The sequence below is a fragment of the Nicotiana sylvestris genome, chromosome 5 (genome assembly GCF_000393655.2).
Source record: "Nicotiana sylvestris chromosome 5, ASM39365v2, whole genome shotgun sequence".
NCBI classification, from domain to species: Eukaryota; Viridiplantae; Streptophyta; class Magnoliopsida; order Solanales; family Solanaceae; genus Nicotiana; species Nicotiana sylvestris.
Window position 1 is genome coordinate 171,337,081 of NC_091061.1, and position 15,032 is coordinate 171,352,112.

Below are 15,032 nucleotides of genomic sequence, written 5' to 3' on the forward strand. Positions count from 1 at the left end.
TATGAGGTAAGAGGGCTGTTATCCGCTGTGTGGATGACTCCATATTCTCCTTCTTGAAATTCCATGAACCAGTCCCTGTTGGGACACATATGATAGCTACAAGCCGAGTCCATCAACCATATGTCTGATGATGTTGATGACTCTGTTGTAACTAATGAGAAGTCTGAATCATCACAATCAGCTACATTTGAATCCATAATGGCCTTTCCATTGTTATGTTTGGCCTTATTCTTCAACTTCGGACAGTCTTTCTTCCAGTGCCCTTTTTCTCGACAAAAGGCACATTCATCTTTACTGGGTCTGGATCTTGACTTGGATCTTCCCTTCTTTGTCCTCGTTTGATTTTGAGGACGACCCCTCACAAACAGTGCTTCTCCTTCTCCGCCCTTCTGTTTTTCTCGCTTTCTTTGTTCATAGCTGTACAAAGCTGAACAAACTTCTCTGAGAGAAATTTCGTCATTTCCATGGAGTAGAGTAGTTTCAAGGTGCTCGTACTCATCAGGAAGTGACGCCAACAACATTAAGGCCAAGTCACCATCATCATAAGTTGTATCCATATTTTGCAAATCTGTGACCAACTTATTGAAACTGGTGATATGTTCATTCATCGTGGTACCAGGAACATAGGTGAAGTGAAACAGTCTCTTCTTCATGTACAATTTATTTTGACTGTTTTTCTTCAAAAATTTATCCTCCAGTGCTTTCCATAATTTACTTGCAGAAGTTTCCTTTGTGTATGGATATTTCTGCTCTCTAGCAAGGTAGGATCGAATGGTACCGCAAGCAACACGGTTGATAATTCTCCAATCTTCTTCTCCAATAACATCTGGTTTCTTTTCTTCAATGGCCAGATCTAGCCCTTGTTGAAAAAGGACATCTAGAACCTCGCCTTGCCACATCCCAAAATGTCCGGACCCGTCAAATATTTCGACCGCAAATTTCGCATTTGACACAATTCTTGTCATAAGCGAAGATGCCAATGATGACGTATTGTTGACACTTGATGTAGATTCTTCTTGTTTATTGTCTCCCATCTTTGACACAAATATTATTTAATAGCTGACGACACAAATCAAGATTATTTCCTTTCTGGTGTGGAAGATCAGACTAAGCTGCAACCACAGAGCATACTCAGACAGAACCTTGACTCAGTTACCAAGATAAATCTTTTCTGATGTGGAAGATCAGACTATGCTGCAACCACAGAGCATACTTAGACAGTACCTTGGCTCTGATACCAATTGTTGCGGAAGCCAAATGTATAGAGTGTGAATAAGTCACAACTACTATACCAAAAATTATGACAACCACCAAATAATAAATAAGACAATAAAGCAATAATAAAGGGAACACCAGAATTTACGAGGTTCGGCTAATTTTGCCTACTCCTCGGACACAACCAATATTTTATTCCACTCCAAAATACAAGTGAAATAATACTAAAGAGAGAAGATACAAATGCCTTAAACAGATGAGAAGGCAAATGAGAGGTGTGTTTCAATCCTAAACATTAGACCTTCTTTTATAGGGGAAAAATCCCTTCCAAACTTAACTCCCAACCAATGTGGGACTTTGGCATTTTGCCAAACTTCAACATTGTCTTCAAAACAAACGGCTCCTAAGTGTCCATCTACTTATTTCGCTTAAAAGAATTGATTTTTTAAAAATAAATCAATTAATGATAAAAAAAAATACTTGCTATTTTTCAATTAATTCAACTATGATTATAAATGGCTTGACAAAACAAATCCGAATTCGCCTACCTGTCAATATCTAGATTGCATATGTGAGGGAAGGCGTATAAAAATACAAAAACATTTACCAAATAGAAAAATAAATTCCGTTGCCGGGACTTGAACCCGGGTCTCTCGGGTGAGAGCCGAGTATCCTAACCACCTAGACTACAACGGATTTATACTGAGCTCTGTTCGGGAAAATATTTAGTTACATTTGTTATTGTTATCTTAAAAATCACAAAAGACTATATGAGAGAAGATTTATCTTATTTGTTGACGTGCATTTTCAAAGAAAAGATAGAAATTCCTCTAAAAGTTCAATTATTATTTGATTAATAGTTTATAAGTTGACAATCTCTAATAGTTTATTATACTAGTAGTAAATGACGATTAAAGTTGTTGTTGTACTTGTTACTGCAAGAAGAATAACTGGTCGCCATTCAACTCTAGTTTGTTCTTTAAGGGAAAAATAAAGGAATTATACAAAATTCTCAGCAATTTAATGTTGTATAACAGAGCAGCACCATTTTAGTTTTTTCAAAGATCTATATGTACTCAGCTAGTTGTACTTATATTCTCCTCTCCTCCCTTTCAACAGAATTATCATAATTGCTTTCTCCACTATTCTTTTCTATCAAAAGAATAAGGTCCCATTTGTATCGAGAATATGTTTCAAGTTTTGAAGTTGTGTTTGTTTGACAATCTTTGCAACAAGAAAAAGAAAAAAAGAAAAATCAAAACTTTTAAAAAGTTCACAGCATTCTGGCGAAGAATTTGTCAGATAACATCGTATGCAGAACCAGCATTATGTAACTTTAAAATCTACAATTTAATTTAATCACAGCAATCTACTATACTCCTGAAACATTAGGGTGATAATATACAAAATTGAAGCCAAGTCTAGCTTACACTATATTGCCATAATGTAGGTCAATAATATGAAAGAAGATAATATATATCGGCATATCTCAATATATTTTCCATTTTCACTTCCTATATCGCTTGCCTTTATGATGAGGCAACTCTTCTGAAAAGCCAAAGCCACATTCTTTGAGTAGAAAAACATTCGAAAGACAATAAGTGGACATGGTGGAAGATCGACTATGATCTCTAGAAATCATTTGCCCGCCTCCTTAGTTCATTCAATTCTTTCTCAATCTCTGAATCTTGAAATTGCAATGTTGAACTTGAACTGGCAACTGTCGTTCTCCCCGGTGGAAGCTCCCCTTTCTGCTAGTCGATAAAAGGAAAAATTAATACTGGAGATTTTGAAGGAAATACCACATCAACAAGCAAGCAGATCGTGTTTTGTACATAATTTTTGTATACCTTGACTATCAAGTAACAAGAAAGCAGATTATACGTCCTCACATACTACGTCACCCCATATGCTCTAGTTTTGTCTCTTTCTCGGTAAAAAGAGACACACAAATTCTTCTTGCTCCAGCCATCAGATAGATAACATGTGGACTTAGATATTGTGATGCAATGTACAATCCCAAAGAAAGGGCAGCCCGACGCACTAAGCTCCTGCTATGTGCAGGGTCCGGGGAAGGACCGTACCACAAGGGTCTATCGTACGCAGTCTTACCCTGCATTTATGCAAGAGGCTTTTTCCACGGCTCGAACCCATGACCTCCTGGTCACATAGCAGCAACTTTACCAATTACGCCAACCCCAAAAGTATCTCTAATGTGCATCATTTTACTGAGTTTTGGATTTTGTTGGTTCCTTGGATTTTATATAGGAAGCATTTTGTTTATACCTACTCTGCATCCACTGAATGCCTATTAAAAAGAAGCTATACTACCTGATTGAAAAAAGGCTCAAACCATCCTTATAACTCTGGTCCACATTCACGAAAATCTTCTTTTATCCCTGAACCCTACTTCCTATGCTTGGTACGGTTTAGCTGAACAGGGGCAGAGCCAGAGTACCGGCTGCAGGTTCCGCTAAACCCAGTAACCTTGGTTTAAATTTTGTATTTATCTTAACAAATTCATTGAATATGTACAATTTATTAATGTAGAACCCAATAGCGTAAAATGATTAAAATCTCGAACCCACGAGCTTGAAATCCAAGCTCCACCTCTGGTTTAGCATACTTAACCAAGCATACCGTAATCTAGACGGAAGACGTTAGCCTGTCCTCCAGGTGCCCATACTTCCACAAATTCGTGCTGTCAACAAAGAAAGAAGACACATCCCAAACATTCATTTCCATATACGGGGAGATTAAGTAGAAAATACCTTTGAGCTGCCACTCAATTCTTTTTTTAAGCTGGCAAGATCATCATCAACGGAAGAGGTCTCCAGCATTGCAAACTGTCAGTAGCAGAATGATGGTTAGGATAATAAATTATATAATCCTCCAAAGGAGCGCTAACTTCTCCAATTAAGGCTTTGCATAATCAAAACTAAAACTTTGAGTTTGCAGCACAAGCATGTTACTCTTTTTGGCATTTCGTGGTCGTAAGAAATTAGTACCAAAAAGAAGCATATTTTTCACGAAATAGCTGTGCTACAAAAGAGGTGAAAACGCAAACTAAGGCCATTAACATTAGGATCACGTTTAGATATTACAATACCTTTCCTTCAAGCTCATCACTGGTTAATTGGTTAAGAGCATCAGCTTGAGACTCCATCGTCAAAACTATAGAAAATAAAGAAAAAGTTAGTCAATCATTTAAGCACTCCCACATATAATTTATAACATGACGAGCAGAAGTGACTCCAGTTTCATCTAAATTATATCCAGGATAAACGATTCTTATTCTCAATACCCAGTAGCAGATGATTTCAACATGCCACAATCACAGTAAGTGGAAATATCACCTTATTACCCAGCAAAACTGATACAACGACAATAACATTTGAGATAGTCCAATTCTAATTTTTATGCTTTCGGCACATACACTGAAAATGGTCAAAATGAAGATGCCGAGCTGTATAAATTGGCTAAGACAACCTTGTATGAATCTCTTTTAAAGACATCATAACATATAATACACATCTTGTCTGTCAAACATTAGATGCCAAGGAGAGAATGTAAAAAGATACAAATCGTTTGAATCAGCGACTTGACAGTTTTACTGAAGGTTATATTTTTCTAATCAAAAGTAAAATTTAGACGAAAGTGCTCCAGAACAGTTCAAACAACCATAACAAAGTATTTCTTTACAAAAATGCTGCAGATCGGTGATTCTTCGCGGTTAACCTAACAATGTTAGCAGCAAATAGGTTTAGAGGCTTTAAGGTACCCGATATTCCAGTTGGTAGTATCATGATTTGCAAAAGCCTGTATTCAGTGAATAACTTCTCAGACAAAACACATACGAGACCCTTCATTTTGATTGACATACAAATAAAGTACTTGAGACGCTAAGGAGAAAACTAAAGGTCATCTTTAAGAGGCTTATATGATCAACGCTCAGTCTCATTGTTTTGTATTAGGGCAGGCAGAAAGTCAATAGAGCTATTATTATAGGACAAGAAATATATAAAGTAAAACCAAAGGAAGCATCTGACATTGGAAACAAAAGAAGAAAGGAGGGAAAGATAGGGCGGGAAAAGTGTAGTCAGAACCTTTTTCTTCCATTCTTTCAAAGGCTGAAAGGGCACTGCTTGTATTTACATTTCCCAGCATCTCGCTTACTTTGGTTGCGGTCCTAAATGACAAACCTCACAGTCATTTTCTTCAAAAGAAATAAATTATAGAAGTGCGACATTTTTATGAGCCATGCATATTTCTTATGAAGTAAAAATTTTATTGATGAGTTGGGGAGATACCCCATATGCAAGAGGTATACGCAAAATGTGAGCATGGATGCTATAATTCAAGATAAACATGAAATAATGAAAAGGCGAGAACTGACTTTGCTGACTGAGCACGTGCTTTCAGAGTATCCTTCTTCGATTTTGCTTCCTGGATCTTGCTCTCCAAAAGCTGTCAGATGAGAGATTATAACAGTCAAAGACAAAGCTCCGGTTCATTTTTAACAAATAGAGTTAGACCACCAATCAAAGAAAAACAGAGCTAGACCAGATTGGTAATTGTTGCTATATGAAACCTATAAACTATTTCCCAAACAATAAGGAGATTAACAACAAAACTTTTTTATTAACTGGAAAACATGCAAATATACACACAAATGATGAGTAATTGATGCATCAATATCTAGCTTAGCATTTTGATAAAAAAAGTAAAACTTTAGAATAACAAGCTCTCCAGATAAAAGAAAAGTTTAGGAACATACCCGTGTATTGCTGACCAGATTTTCAACCACACCCTTTTGCTGATCAAGTTGAGCCTTCAAGGCACTTGCATTATCCTGCACAATTTAAACTTGAGTTGATACAAACTCGAGACTTGATAGCTATGATGTTCATGTCACTTCATTATCCTCTCAAACAGACACCCCGTAAGCCAATCAAGAAAATGATGGCGCGTGGCGTTCTTGCACAAAGCTCTGCAAGTTCACTAGACACCCCACCCCTGCCTCTTTTTCCATTATTCAAATCTTCCTTTCTTTCTTTTTCTTTTATTCTTGGAAACAGGAAACTTAATGCTAAAATATACTAGTTGTTTATTAGGTCATCCGCTTTGACATCTCAAGCTCAAAAGAGTATCTAATAAGATAGAGAAAAGAAAATGACCCCATAAGACTCCTGAATGTTTGGAGTTTAAACCAGCTTCCATGTTGCATAACTAGATAAGAAAGTCATGGATGCCAATCATAATTAAATTATATAGTTGCTTAATTATCAAAAAGATCAAAATTGAGTTGTATCAATCTCCACTCAGATTCCACTAGAAGTTAACCTATACATTAGACATAAAATCTATGATATCTCGTGTTTGTGTTGGTATTGCAATTATACAATGGAAAACCATGACACGAACCAACATTACATCAATCAATAATCCTTGATTTCTGTTAAGAGTGAAATCATAATCTCATTGTTGTTGAAACCATAACTCCGAGGGTCAGGGGCGAAGCTATGTTGGCCCAAGGGTGGTCAACTGACCACCCTTCGCCGAAAAATTATACTATGTATAAGGTAAAATATTACTTGTTATTGATTAAAAATAGACTTTGAACACCCTTGCATAGTCCACTGGCCCTTATTGAATTTCCTGGTTTCGCCGCTGCCGAGGGTGAAAATAATAATGTCAAAGAGTAAACACACAAATGTGGTTATAGTTTTGAGGTTACTATTAAAGATATAATTCCATTGTTGCTGCACTTTTTTTTTTCCGTCATAAATATGCTGACGGATCTTCTGTTATATGTGATGTTTAAAAGGGAAAAAACGGACATGCAGGATATTTCAGCGCTAGAGTAGTCCGCCAAATCTAGCAAATAGATGTGCTATTACATCACAGAGACCAACCCTTTTGAGCAATTGTAGTCCCACCTGAGGCTAGTTAGCTCGAGTTGTCTATCCTAATTCTTGCCGCTTGATCCTATGGTAGAAAAACTTCCAACTTCTTGATGCACTTCTATTATATTTTCTAATTCCTTCACTTTCAGTAAGAATTATCTTTTGAAAATTTTAGGTAGGAATATAATCATGATACACAGGCAGATTCAAGTAGTATTAACATTCTTTCTGCTTAATTAGGAAATGTTCAAGTGGAAAGCTCTTAGATGAGATCTAAGGGATAAAAAGAAAGTCCTTCACTCAGACTTTCATCAGTAATTATATAAGCTATGTCGCACAAGAATCTCACTCATCAAACCAAATCCCTCGGTCTACTCTTGCTCTATTCTTATATGAGATTGAGGGCAACTAGATATAAAAGTAGCAACAAAACTAAAAATTAAAGGAAAGGCCACAGCACAAATTCCAATAACCTGATAGATAAGATAACTTCCAACTCCATATCAAACACTGCATAATAAATGAACTTTTCGAATTTTCCAACAGAAAATGGCCTTACAGCATAAGCTTTTCTTCTTTTAAGAGCTTCACGAGCAAGGTCTTCATCCCCTTTTCCAAGAGCAAGTTGGGCTCTACGATACCTATGATTGAAGCAAAATTAAACCTTAGCTATTACAAACAGAACCCGTTAAGGTTCTCTAGCTCTTACCAATCTTCAGAAGCTTGTTGTGCAGCTTTATACTTGTTTTCCAACTGCTTTTGTGAAGCCAATACCTTCAGAAAAAAGAAAAACATTGAGCTTTTTCACTTCCTCAACTATGGAATCTCAATCGCAATAGGCAACAGAGTTCTAAAAAAAAAAGACATAAAAAGGCACTCACTAAGAGCATACCTGTGCTGTAGCTTGTCGCATCTTTATCAAATCGTTATTCATTTCGAGCACAGTTTGTTCCAAGATCTTCTCTGGATCTTCAAAGGTGCTTATAAGTGCATTTGCATATGACTATACAACACAAAAGAAAAAATAATCTGAGTTGAGAACAAGTGATAGGAGAGGAGATGTGACTAACAAATGACAAACATCATGGACCAAATAACCTTCACAACTCTAGCAAACCGATCAAATAGATTCATACGAGCTCCAAGGGCACCACCACCATGACTGTTACATCTGGATCTATTAGAATGAGTAAGTTGTAGCCCTGCAAGTTTTACAGCTCCAACTACAAGTGAATAGAGTGCGTCAGCAAAACTAATGCTTGGGAAGGATCGGGGGGGGGGGGGGGAGAAAAATACGATACGAAGGGGGTATGTCAAGCAGAGTAATGAAAGAAGTTAAAACTGAGGAGACACCAATTAGTCCTCCGACATAAGCAGCAGCATATTATGCTTTTCTAACCAAAAAAGGCATACCTTGATCTATGACCTGAACATGTTGAAAATGAAAACTTGCACTTTGTTATATACCTAAGTAGTGTACGATAAAAACCTTATACATCTAATCCTTCCCATTTATGTATAATTGGTAATATATATAATTTTAAATGTCCACCCTCTATATTCACAAAGCTTTGATAGTACTTGCTACGCCAACTAGCCGTTTTATTTATAAAGGGCACATAGCTTTGACATGGTTCAAATTGAGCCAACCCTTACATAGAATAAGTATAACGTTTTTCATCAATCAGCTAAAAGGCTGGACAAAGCTTAACCAGCACAAGCAAGTAGGCGTCTGAGGTAAGACAAAATTTGAAGAAGGAAATTGACCAACACATTAATTACTCATCAGCAATGATGAGATCATGTTAAAACAATCGCACATCAACTACAAATCAATTTTCTTCTATTTTACACAAGAAACAGGGAGCTACATGTACATACGAATAATAGCCCAAGTTTCTTACACATAAGCTCAGCCTCAGATTATGATAGCATAAGCAAAAACACGCATAGAAGGGACTACAGCACTAGCTGTTGTGGCAGCCTCAAGGAATGCCAAAAGCGCAAAAACAATTAGGCAACTTATGAGATAGCACGTTGAAGGTGACAATGCTGACATCCGCAAGGAGTGACACAAGTATAAAGTCATCTATACTATATTACAAGTGGTTGGGGAGTTCTCTCCAAACTACTAGGTCAAGGGTTCAAGGTTGGTAACCAATCTCAAAAAAGGTCATCGATAGGACTTAATGAGAATGCTTGACAATGACCTATACTATATTAAAAGTACGAAGCCTCTTAGCAAAATGACGTTCGTCTTTTTTACTTTTTAAAGATAGCTTTCACCTCAAACCTGTACACTTGATAATTTAACCATGCCCTACGTAGACCTCCAAATGTACCCGCCTTTAAGTCTGACGCGATGACGATTGAAAGTGCTAAAAAGGACAAGGTAGACCTAAAATATCGAGAGAGAAATTTTATCTCAGAAGACTTTTACTCCAAACTGAATAAATGCAAATGTATCTAAGAACAAAACACTACGGAAGCACAATCCATATATGCAATATCAACTAGCAAGGTTTAAATGTTAGTTGTTGTTACACTTACACTCTAGGTCTAATTGGTCTGGATAGAGACTTTTATGTCCATATAGGAATTGGTTAGAAAACCTCTAGTTATAAAGAATCATTGACTTAGAAAGACAAAATATTTGGTGTTGCAATGAACTGGACCAGAGCAAAGTGGAATGGAATATAAAGGGATCTCTTGTTAAACCTCGCTTGAGGCACGCTTAAGCCTGAAGCTCAAGTTGTGCACTTCATCTCACTTATACGGGTATATCAAAGGAACATAAGAGTTGGAACATCATTTTCTTCCTTTTTTTATTACCTTTCGGTAAGTTCAACACATTTACATCACAAATCCGTTCTACACTATCAATTGCGATGTCTTAATTAACCTGAGTTTCCTTTCTACATACAAATCCAAACACCCCAAACAGCAGTACAATAACTTTAAAAAGCACCTAAAGGTCCTATGTCTATATCTACAGTTTTACATCGTCCTACTCAAAGATGAAAAATGCATCCACGCACATTCAAAATACAAACTTTAATGCTGATAAATTCCAATGCACTATCCATTTTGGTGATGCATGAATACTCAATCACAAAGCATTTTAAAACAGGACAAAATAGAAGTACTTCATCAACCAGTTTCTAATAGTCTACAACTTATTAAGAGAATTGGTTCACAAATTCTAATTAAATCAGACATAGAAGAAGTAAAGATATAAAATAAAACAAAAAGCTGCATCTTTACATTAAGTGAATTGATAGCTATGTTGCGCGGACTCTCCAAACTGTAGCCGCACCCGTGTCGGATCCTTCAAAAATGCTCTACTTTTGGAGGATCTGACACGTATCCGGCCACATTTTCAGAGAGTCCGAGCAACATAGATTGATAGATGCCACAGTTTGACATTACTTACAACAACAAAAAACCCAGTGCAATCCCACAAGTAGGGTCTAGGAAAGGTAGTGTGTACGCAGACCTTACCCCTAGTTGTTTCTGGAAGACCCTCGGTTCAGGATAGCTAAAAGGGAGGGGTAACAACAAGCAAACCAATCGAAAAACCGAAGCGAAAATATAGAACTAACACTAAGTAATGCAATCAGGAAACCGAAACGAAAGCAACAACAAGTAATAACAGAAGTCTAGGGATACGAAAATACACGATTGACATTAAGTAATGTACTAAAGCTACTGCTACAAACAAGGACATTGCTTGGCTACCTAACCTTTTACCTTTATTCTCAACCTCCACACCTTCTAAAAATTGGTAAAACTACAGTAACCAAAAGTATAAAAACTGAAAAGGGTCTGTATAATATTGAAAGAAGAACCAAGAATGCAACACCCACTAAAGAATTGAACATAAAGTTCTGATCTTTTAAGATTTAATCCCACACTTATATACCGTTTTCAGCATCAATAGAGAAAATTAAACAAACCCCACTAAGCAATTAAACATAAAGTTCTGAGTTTTTCAAGATAATCCCACACTTAGATAATTTGAGCATTAATAGAGCAAATTAAAGAAATCCCAGTAAACAATTGAACATAAAGTTCTGATCTTTTCAAGATAGAATCCCACACTCAGATAATTTAAGCAACAATAGAGCAAATTAAAGAAAACCCAGTATAGCAAATTTCACAAAAAGCACGAAAGTTTACCTCCTTGACCAAAGAAAGAAGCTCTGAAAGGCAGTGATTTTACAACAATAACCCTATTATAAGAGGAAATAGAGGGTGCTGAAGCCATGCTTATCCCTGTTATGGGTGTTCTTACTGCCATTTCTTTAGAGCCAAAAGGGTACTACCAAAATTGCAACTCTTTTGTATGTACAAACAAAGCAAAAGAAAATCAATTACTTGAGAGTATATTTTCTCTAATATTTGTAATTTTCAACACTCTCTTAATTCTTTTTCTCTATTTTCTTGTTTGTGGCTGCTGATAAAAGGTGCGCAAACGCCCAGACTTCTCCTCAGTGTTTCTCCTTCGTTTGGATATTTTTCCTTTTCTATTTTCTTTTTTTTCCCATACCTTTTGTTTTTTTTTGGTTTATTTATTTTTTCCATCTAAGCATCAAAACGCCGTCGTCTATGGTATGGGAGTGTTCTGTAAACATGAGTAACTTATATCCGAGATAGGATGATTTATTGGTCAAAATAACGGTATAGCCAGTTTTCGGACTGGTCAATCAAAAATAATCACCGTTTACGAAGTCAATGAAAAATAGCCACTATTTTGCTGCAATAGAGACCGGTTCCGTATAATATACGGGAGTTCGGTGCATCTGTGTACGAACTCCAGCATATTATGCTGGACCGGTATACTTTGTTGACTCTTGTATAATATACGGGAGACTGGAGCACCGGTACTCCAAACTCCAGTATATTATACTGGACATTTATACTTGCTGGAACTCCCGTATATTATGTTGGAGTTCTAGTGTACTTATGCCGGAGTTCCAGCATAGTTATCCTGGAACTCCCGTATAATATGCTGGAGTTCAAGCATACTTATGCTGGAACTCCAGTATAATATACAGGTGTATTTTCCGGGTTTTGAACAGTGTTTTCGCTCAGATTTATCTTTACATGAAAAGTGACTAAATTTCGATTACTTTTGAAACTATGGCTATTTTTGAATGACCAGTTGTAAATTTGGCTATTTTTAAATTTCTCCCTAATTTGTTGATTTCATGACACATTAAAAATTCAAATTTTGAAACTAGAGAATTTATCCATAAAAAAGTGTTTTAATTCTCTTGATATGTCTATCCGACGTGAATTTAAATTAATCGAGTCAGATGATTTTGAATACGGCTACTCAAAAAATGTGCAAATTGAGCTTCTTTTTTCTTAAGTATTAAGAATAAAAGGGTTTGATGGGAAGAAAGGGCATCACCGATTAAAGAATGGAACCTTTGCTTTTTGGACAAGATAAGCTGAACACAATTTTGAACAAAAAAGTTAAATCTAAAGAATCTGTATTATAATTGTTGTGCAAGAAAATAACAAATTTAAAGTACAAATTATGAAAAACAACAGATATAGGTTTGTGCTAACACTTCACTTCTACTTCTTTTTTAACTTTTTTTGTTTAAATTGTACAAAAAAAATCTCATGAACTTAGTTGTGATATTTGGAAGGGGAAAAAAGAAAATAAAATAGGGCAAAGAACACTTTTAGCCCGGTGTCAAACTATTTATAGCCACAAAATTATATAAAATTATATTTGTTGTATATAACATACAATAATATATATAAATTTTGGGCTATTATTTTGACGGCAACTATACAGTGTCATTTAAGCGAGAAAATTAGTAGTTAGTATTGTGACAACGAAATGGTCCTTCTTACTTTCTGGGCCGAAAAATGACACAATTTATGTACGGAAATTTTCATAAAGCACTATCTTTTAGTAGTAATTAGCCATTTATAGATATCATTTGCTATATTACGGATTAAAGATACCTTTTATGTGGTTATAAGTTGTATTTGATGTATTTAAGCTATTGTATTCATGAATACAATAGTAAAAATAGGCGTGAATCAGGGAAGTCCAACTAATCAGATGTTGTATTCGAGTGTATTCGACTGTATTCATGAAGGGAAACATGGGATTACAGCTGGACAGATTATTGTATTCGACTGTATTCACGGCGTGAAATAGGGGATTACACTGTTTTTAAAACGGAAAGTGAATCAATTAACATAATAGACTCCTAATATAACTCAACAAACTCAATTATAACACACAAATTTTGTATTTTCAGTTATAAAAAAGATTCTCAACCGAAAAATACCCCAAAAACATAGCAATCTTCAGAGAAATTATATAATACATCTGAATACATAAGTTATATTAATAAAAAAAAAACTTATGAATACATTCATGGCATATAGCGAGACAGTGAATACGATGAAATACATAGAATACAACGGGATACATTGAAATACAATGAAAAAAAGACAGAGAATACAATAAAATACATGGAATACAGCGAGATATATTGAATTACAATGAATACAATGAAATACATGAAAATACAGCGTAATATGTTGAAATTACATTGAAATATATTAAAAGAAATGTTCTTCTTCATCGCAAAAGATAAAGTTGTGGCGTGGATGACACGTGGAATTGCTCTGGATTGATGAAGTTGATTTGATTCTGTCGAAAAGAACTCCAAATTTCCAAATAGAAGAAGCTCGAAATCAACACATTTGGTACCAATACATCCCCTATTGCCACAAGCAGTGGCGTCGATAGTACCAACAGCGACGCTAACATCGCCACCATGAAATATACAATTTTCAAACATCTCTTCCCCTTCTCCAACATTCCTTTCCCTCCTGAGGCCATTATCGTAATTCCAATTAGTCGGTCTTTTGTCTTCCTTAATTGTGCCGAGTTGTCTTTTGCTAAACGATATAGGGAAATTATCATACTTTGCACAAATTCGATGGAAGGAGGAGGAGATCGAAAATTTTAATGGGATGGGGGAAGAGAATGAGATATATCAAAGTAGAGAGAGAAAGAAAATAGTGTAACTGATTAGCGTATTTAGTGGCTTAGGGCTAGGAGGTAACCAAAATTAAATATTTTGCTATAAACCTTAAAAGGTATCTATAGAATATCATTTTTTTAAATGGTATTTATTTTTTTAAAAATTTTAAATTGCATTTATATTCATTCCAGAAAAAAATACATTACATTTCAGTAGATGCTGACCATCTACACACCTTCTTCCACAAGTTCTAGCCTAAGTATTCCTTCTTAAGCTACAAAGCAATCCCAATACTAGTTAAGGATATCACAGAACAATACAATACTAGCATTCCTAAGGGTAACAATTAATCTTCTTAAGAGCTTCTTTCCAATTCCGTATCGAATCCCCTTTCACGTGTATGCGGATTGCTATTTCTTTGCAAATGTTGTTGACTATCACTGTGCCTCCCTAGAATCTTAGCTTGTTCCTTTCTCTCCATATAATATAGACCATCATACTAAAGACACAAGTGACTATCACACAATGCCCATTCCTCATTTTAGCACCTTTGTTTATCCAGCTGACCTCACTCTGCCAGTCACAAATAGGTCTATCATACCCCAGCCATAGTAACAACCTCAACCATAATTCATTTGTCAACGAGCATTTAAAAAAGAGGTGATCAAAAGTCTCATCAGTCTGCTTGCAAAAAACACACTATTGTGGAGCTTGTATACCAAACTTCAGCAGCCTCTCAACTGTTGCCAATCTTCTATGTAAAGCAAGCCACATAATGAACTTGAATCTTGGATGCATGTGTGGCTGCAGAATAATGCTTTTCCAATGGACCTTCTAGAGTTGAGGAAATTGAAGCCTGTCTAGTTTCTTGATGCTAAACAAATCTCCC

General features: G+C 35.8%; 1 protein-coding gene and 1 non-coding gene across 2 annotated transcripts; both read right to left on the minus strand.

Annotated features, from left to right (window-relative positions):
* Window positions 1-1,838: 1,838 nt before the first annotated feature.
* Window positions 1,839-1,911, minus strand: TRNAE-CUC (transfer RNA glutamic acid (anticodon CUC)). The gene has a single exon. It is a non-coding gene; the product is annotated as a tRNA-Glu (tRNA).
* Window positions 1,912-2,509: 598 nt separating this feature from the next.
* On the minus strand, window positions 2,510-11,659 carry LOC104238385 (membrane-associated protein VIPP1, chloroplastic). Its single transcript, XM_009792727.2, has 11 exons — window positions 11,301-11,659; window positions 8,220-8,344; window positions 8,014-8,124; window positions 7,831-7,895; window positions 7,681-7,762; window positions 5,993-6,067; window positions 5,612-5,682; window positions 5,322-5,404; window positions 4,325-4,389; window positions 3,987-4,061; window positions 2,510-2,966 (listed from the first exon to the last, which is right to left on the minus strand). The coding sequence occupies exons 1-11, from the start codon at window positions 11,419-11,421 to the stop codon at window positions 2,847-2,849; spliced, it is 993 nt and encodes a 330-aa protein (XP_009791029.1). The 5' UTR covers window positions 11,422-11,659; the 3' UTR covers window positions 2,510-2,846.
* Between the last annotated feature and the right edge of the window lie 3,373 nt (window positions 11,660-15,032).

Excerpts from the sequence above, each read along its gene's own strand:
- LOC104238385 (XM_009792727.2), bottom strand. The coding sequence starts at position 11,421 with ATGGCAGTAAGAACACCCATAACAGGGATAAGCATGGCTTCAGCACCC. Across the intron at positions 8,125-8,219 it reads GGTTTGCTAGAGTTGTGAAG|TCATATGCAAATGCACTTAT; the intron begins GTTATTTGGTCC and ends TGTGTTGTATAG. Across the intron at positions 4,062-4,324 it reads GTGATGAGCTTGAAGGAAAG|TTTGCAATGCTGGAGACCTC; the intron begins GTATTGTAATAT and ends TGCTACTGACAG.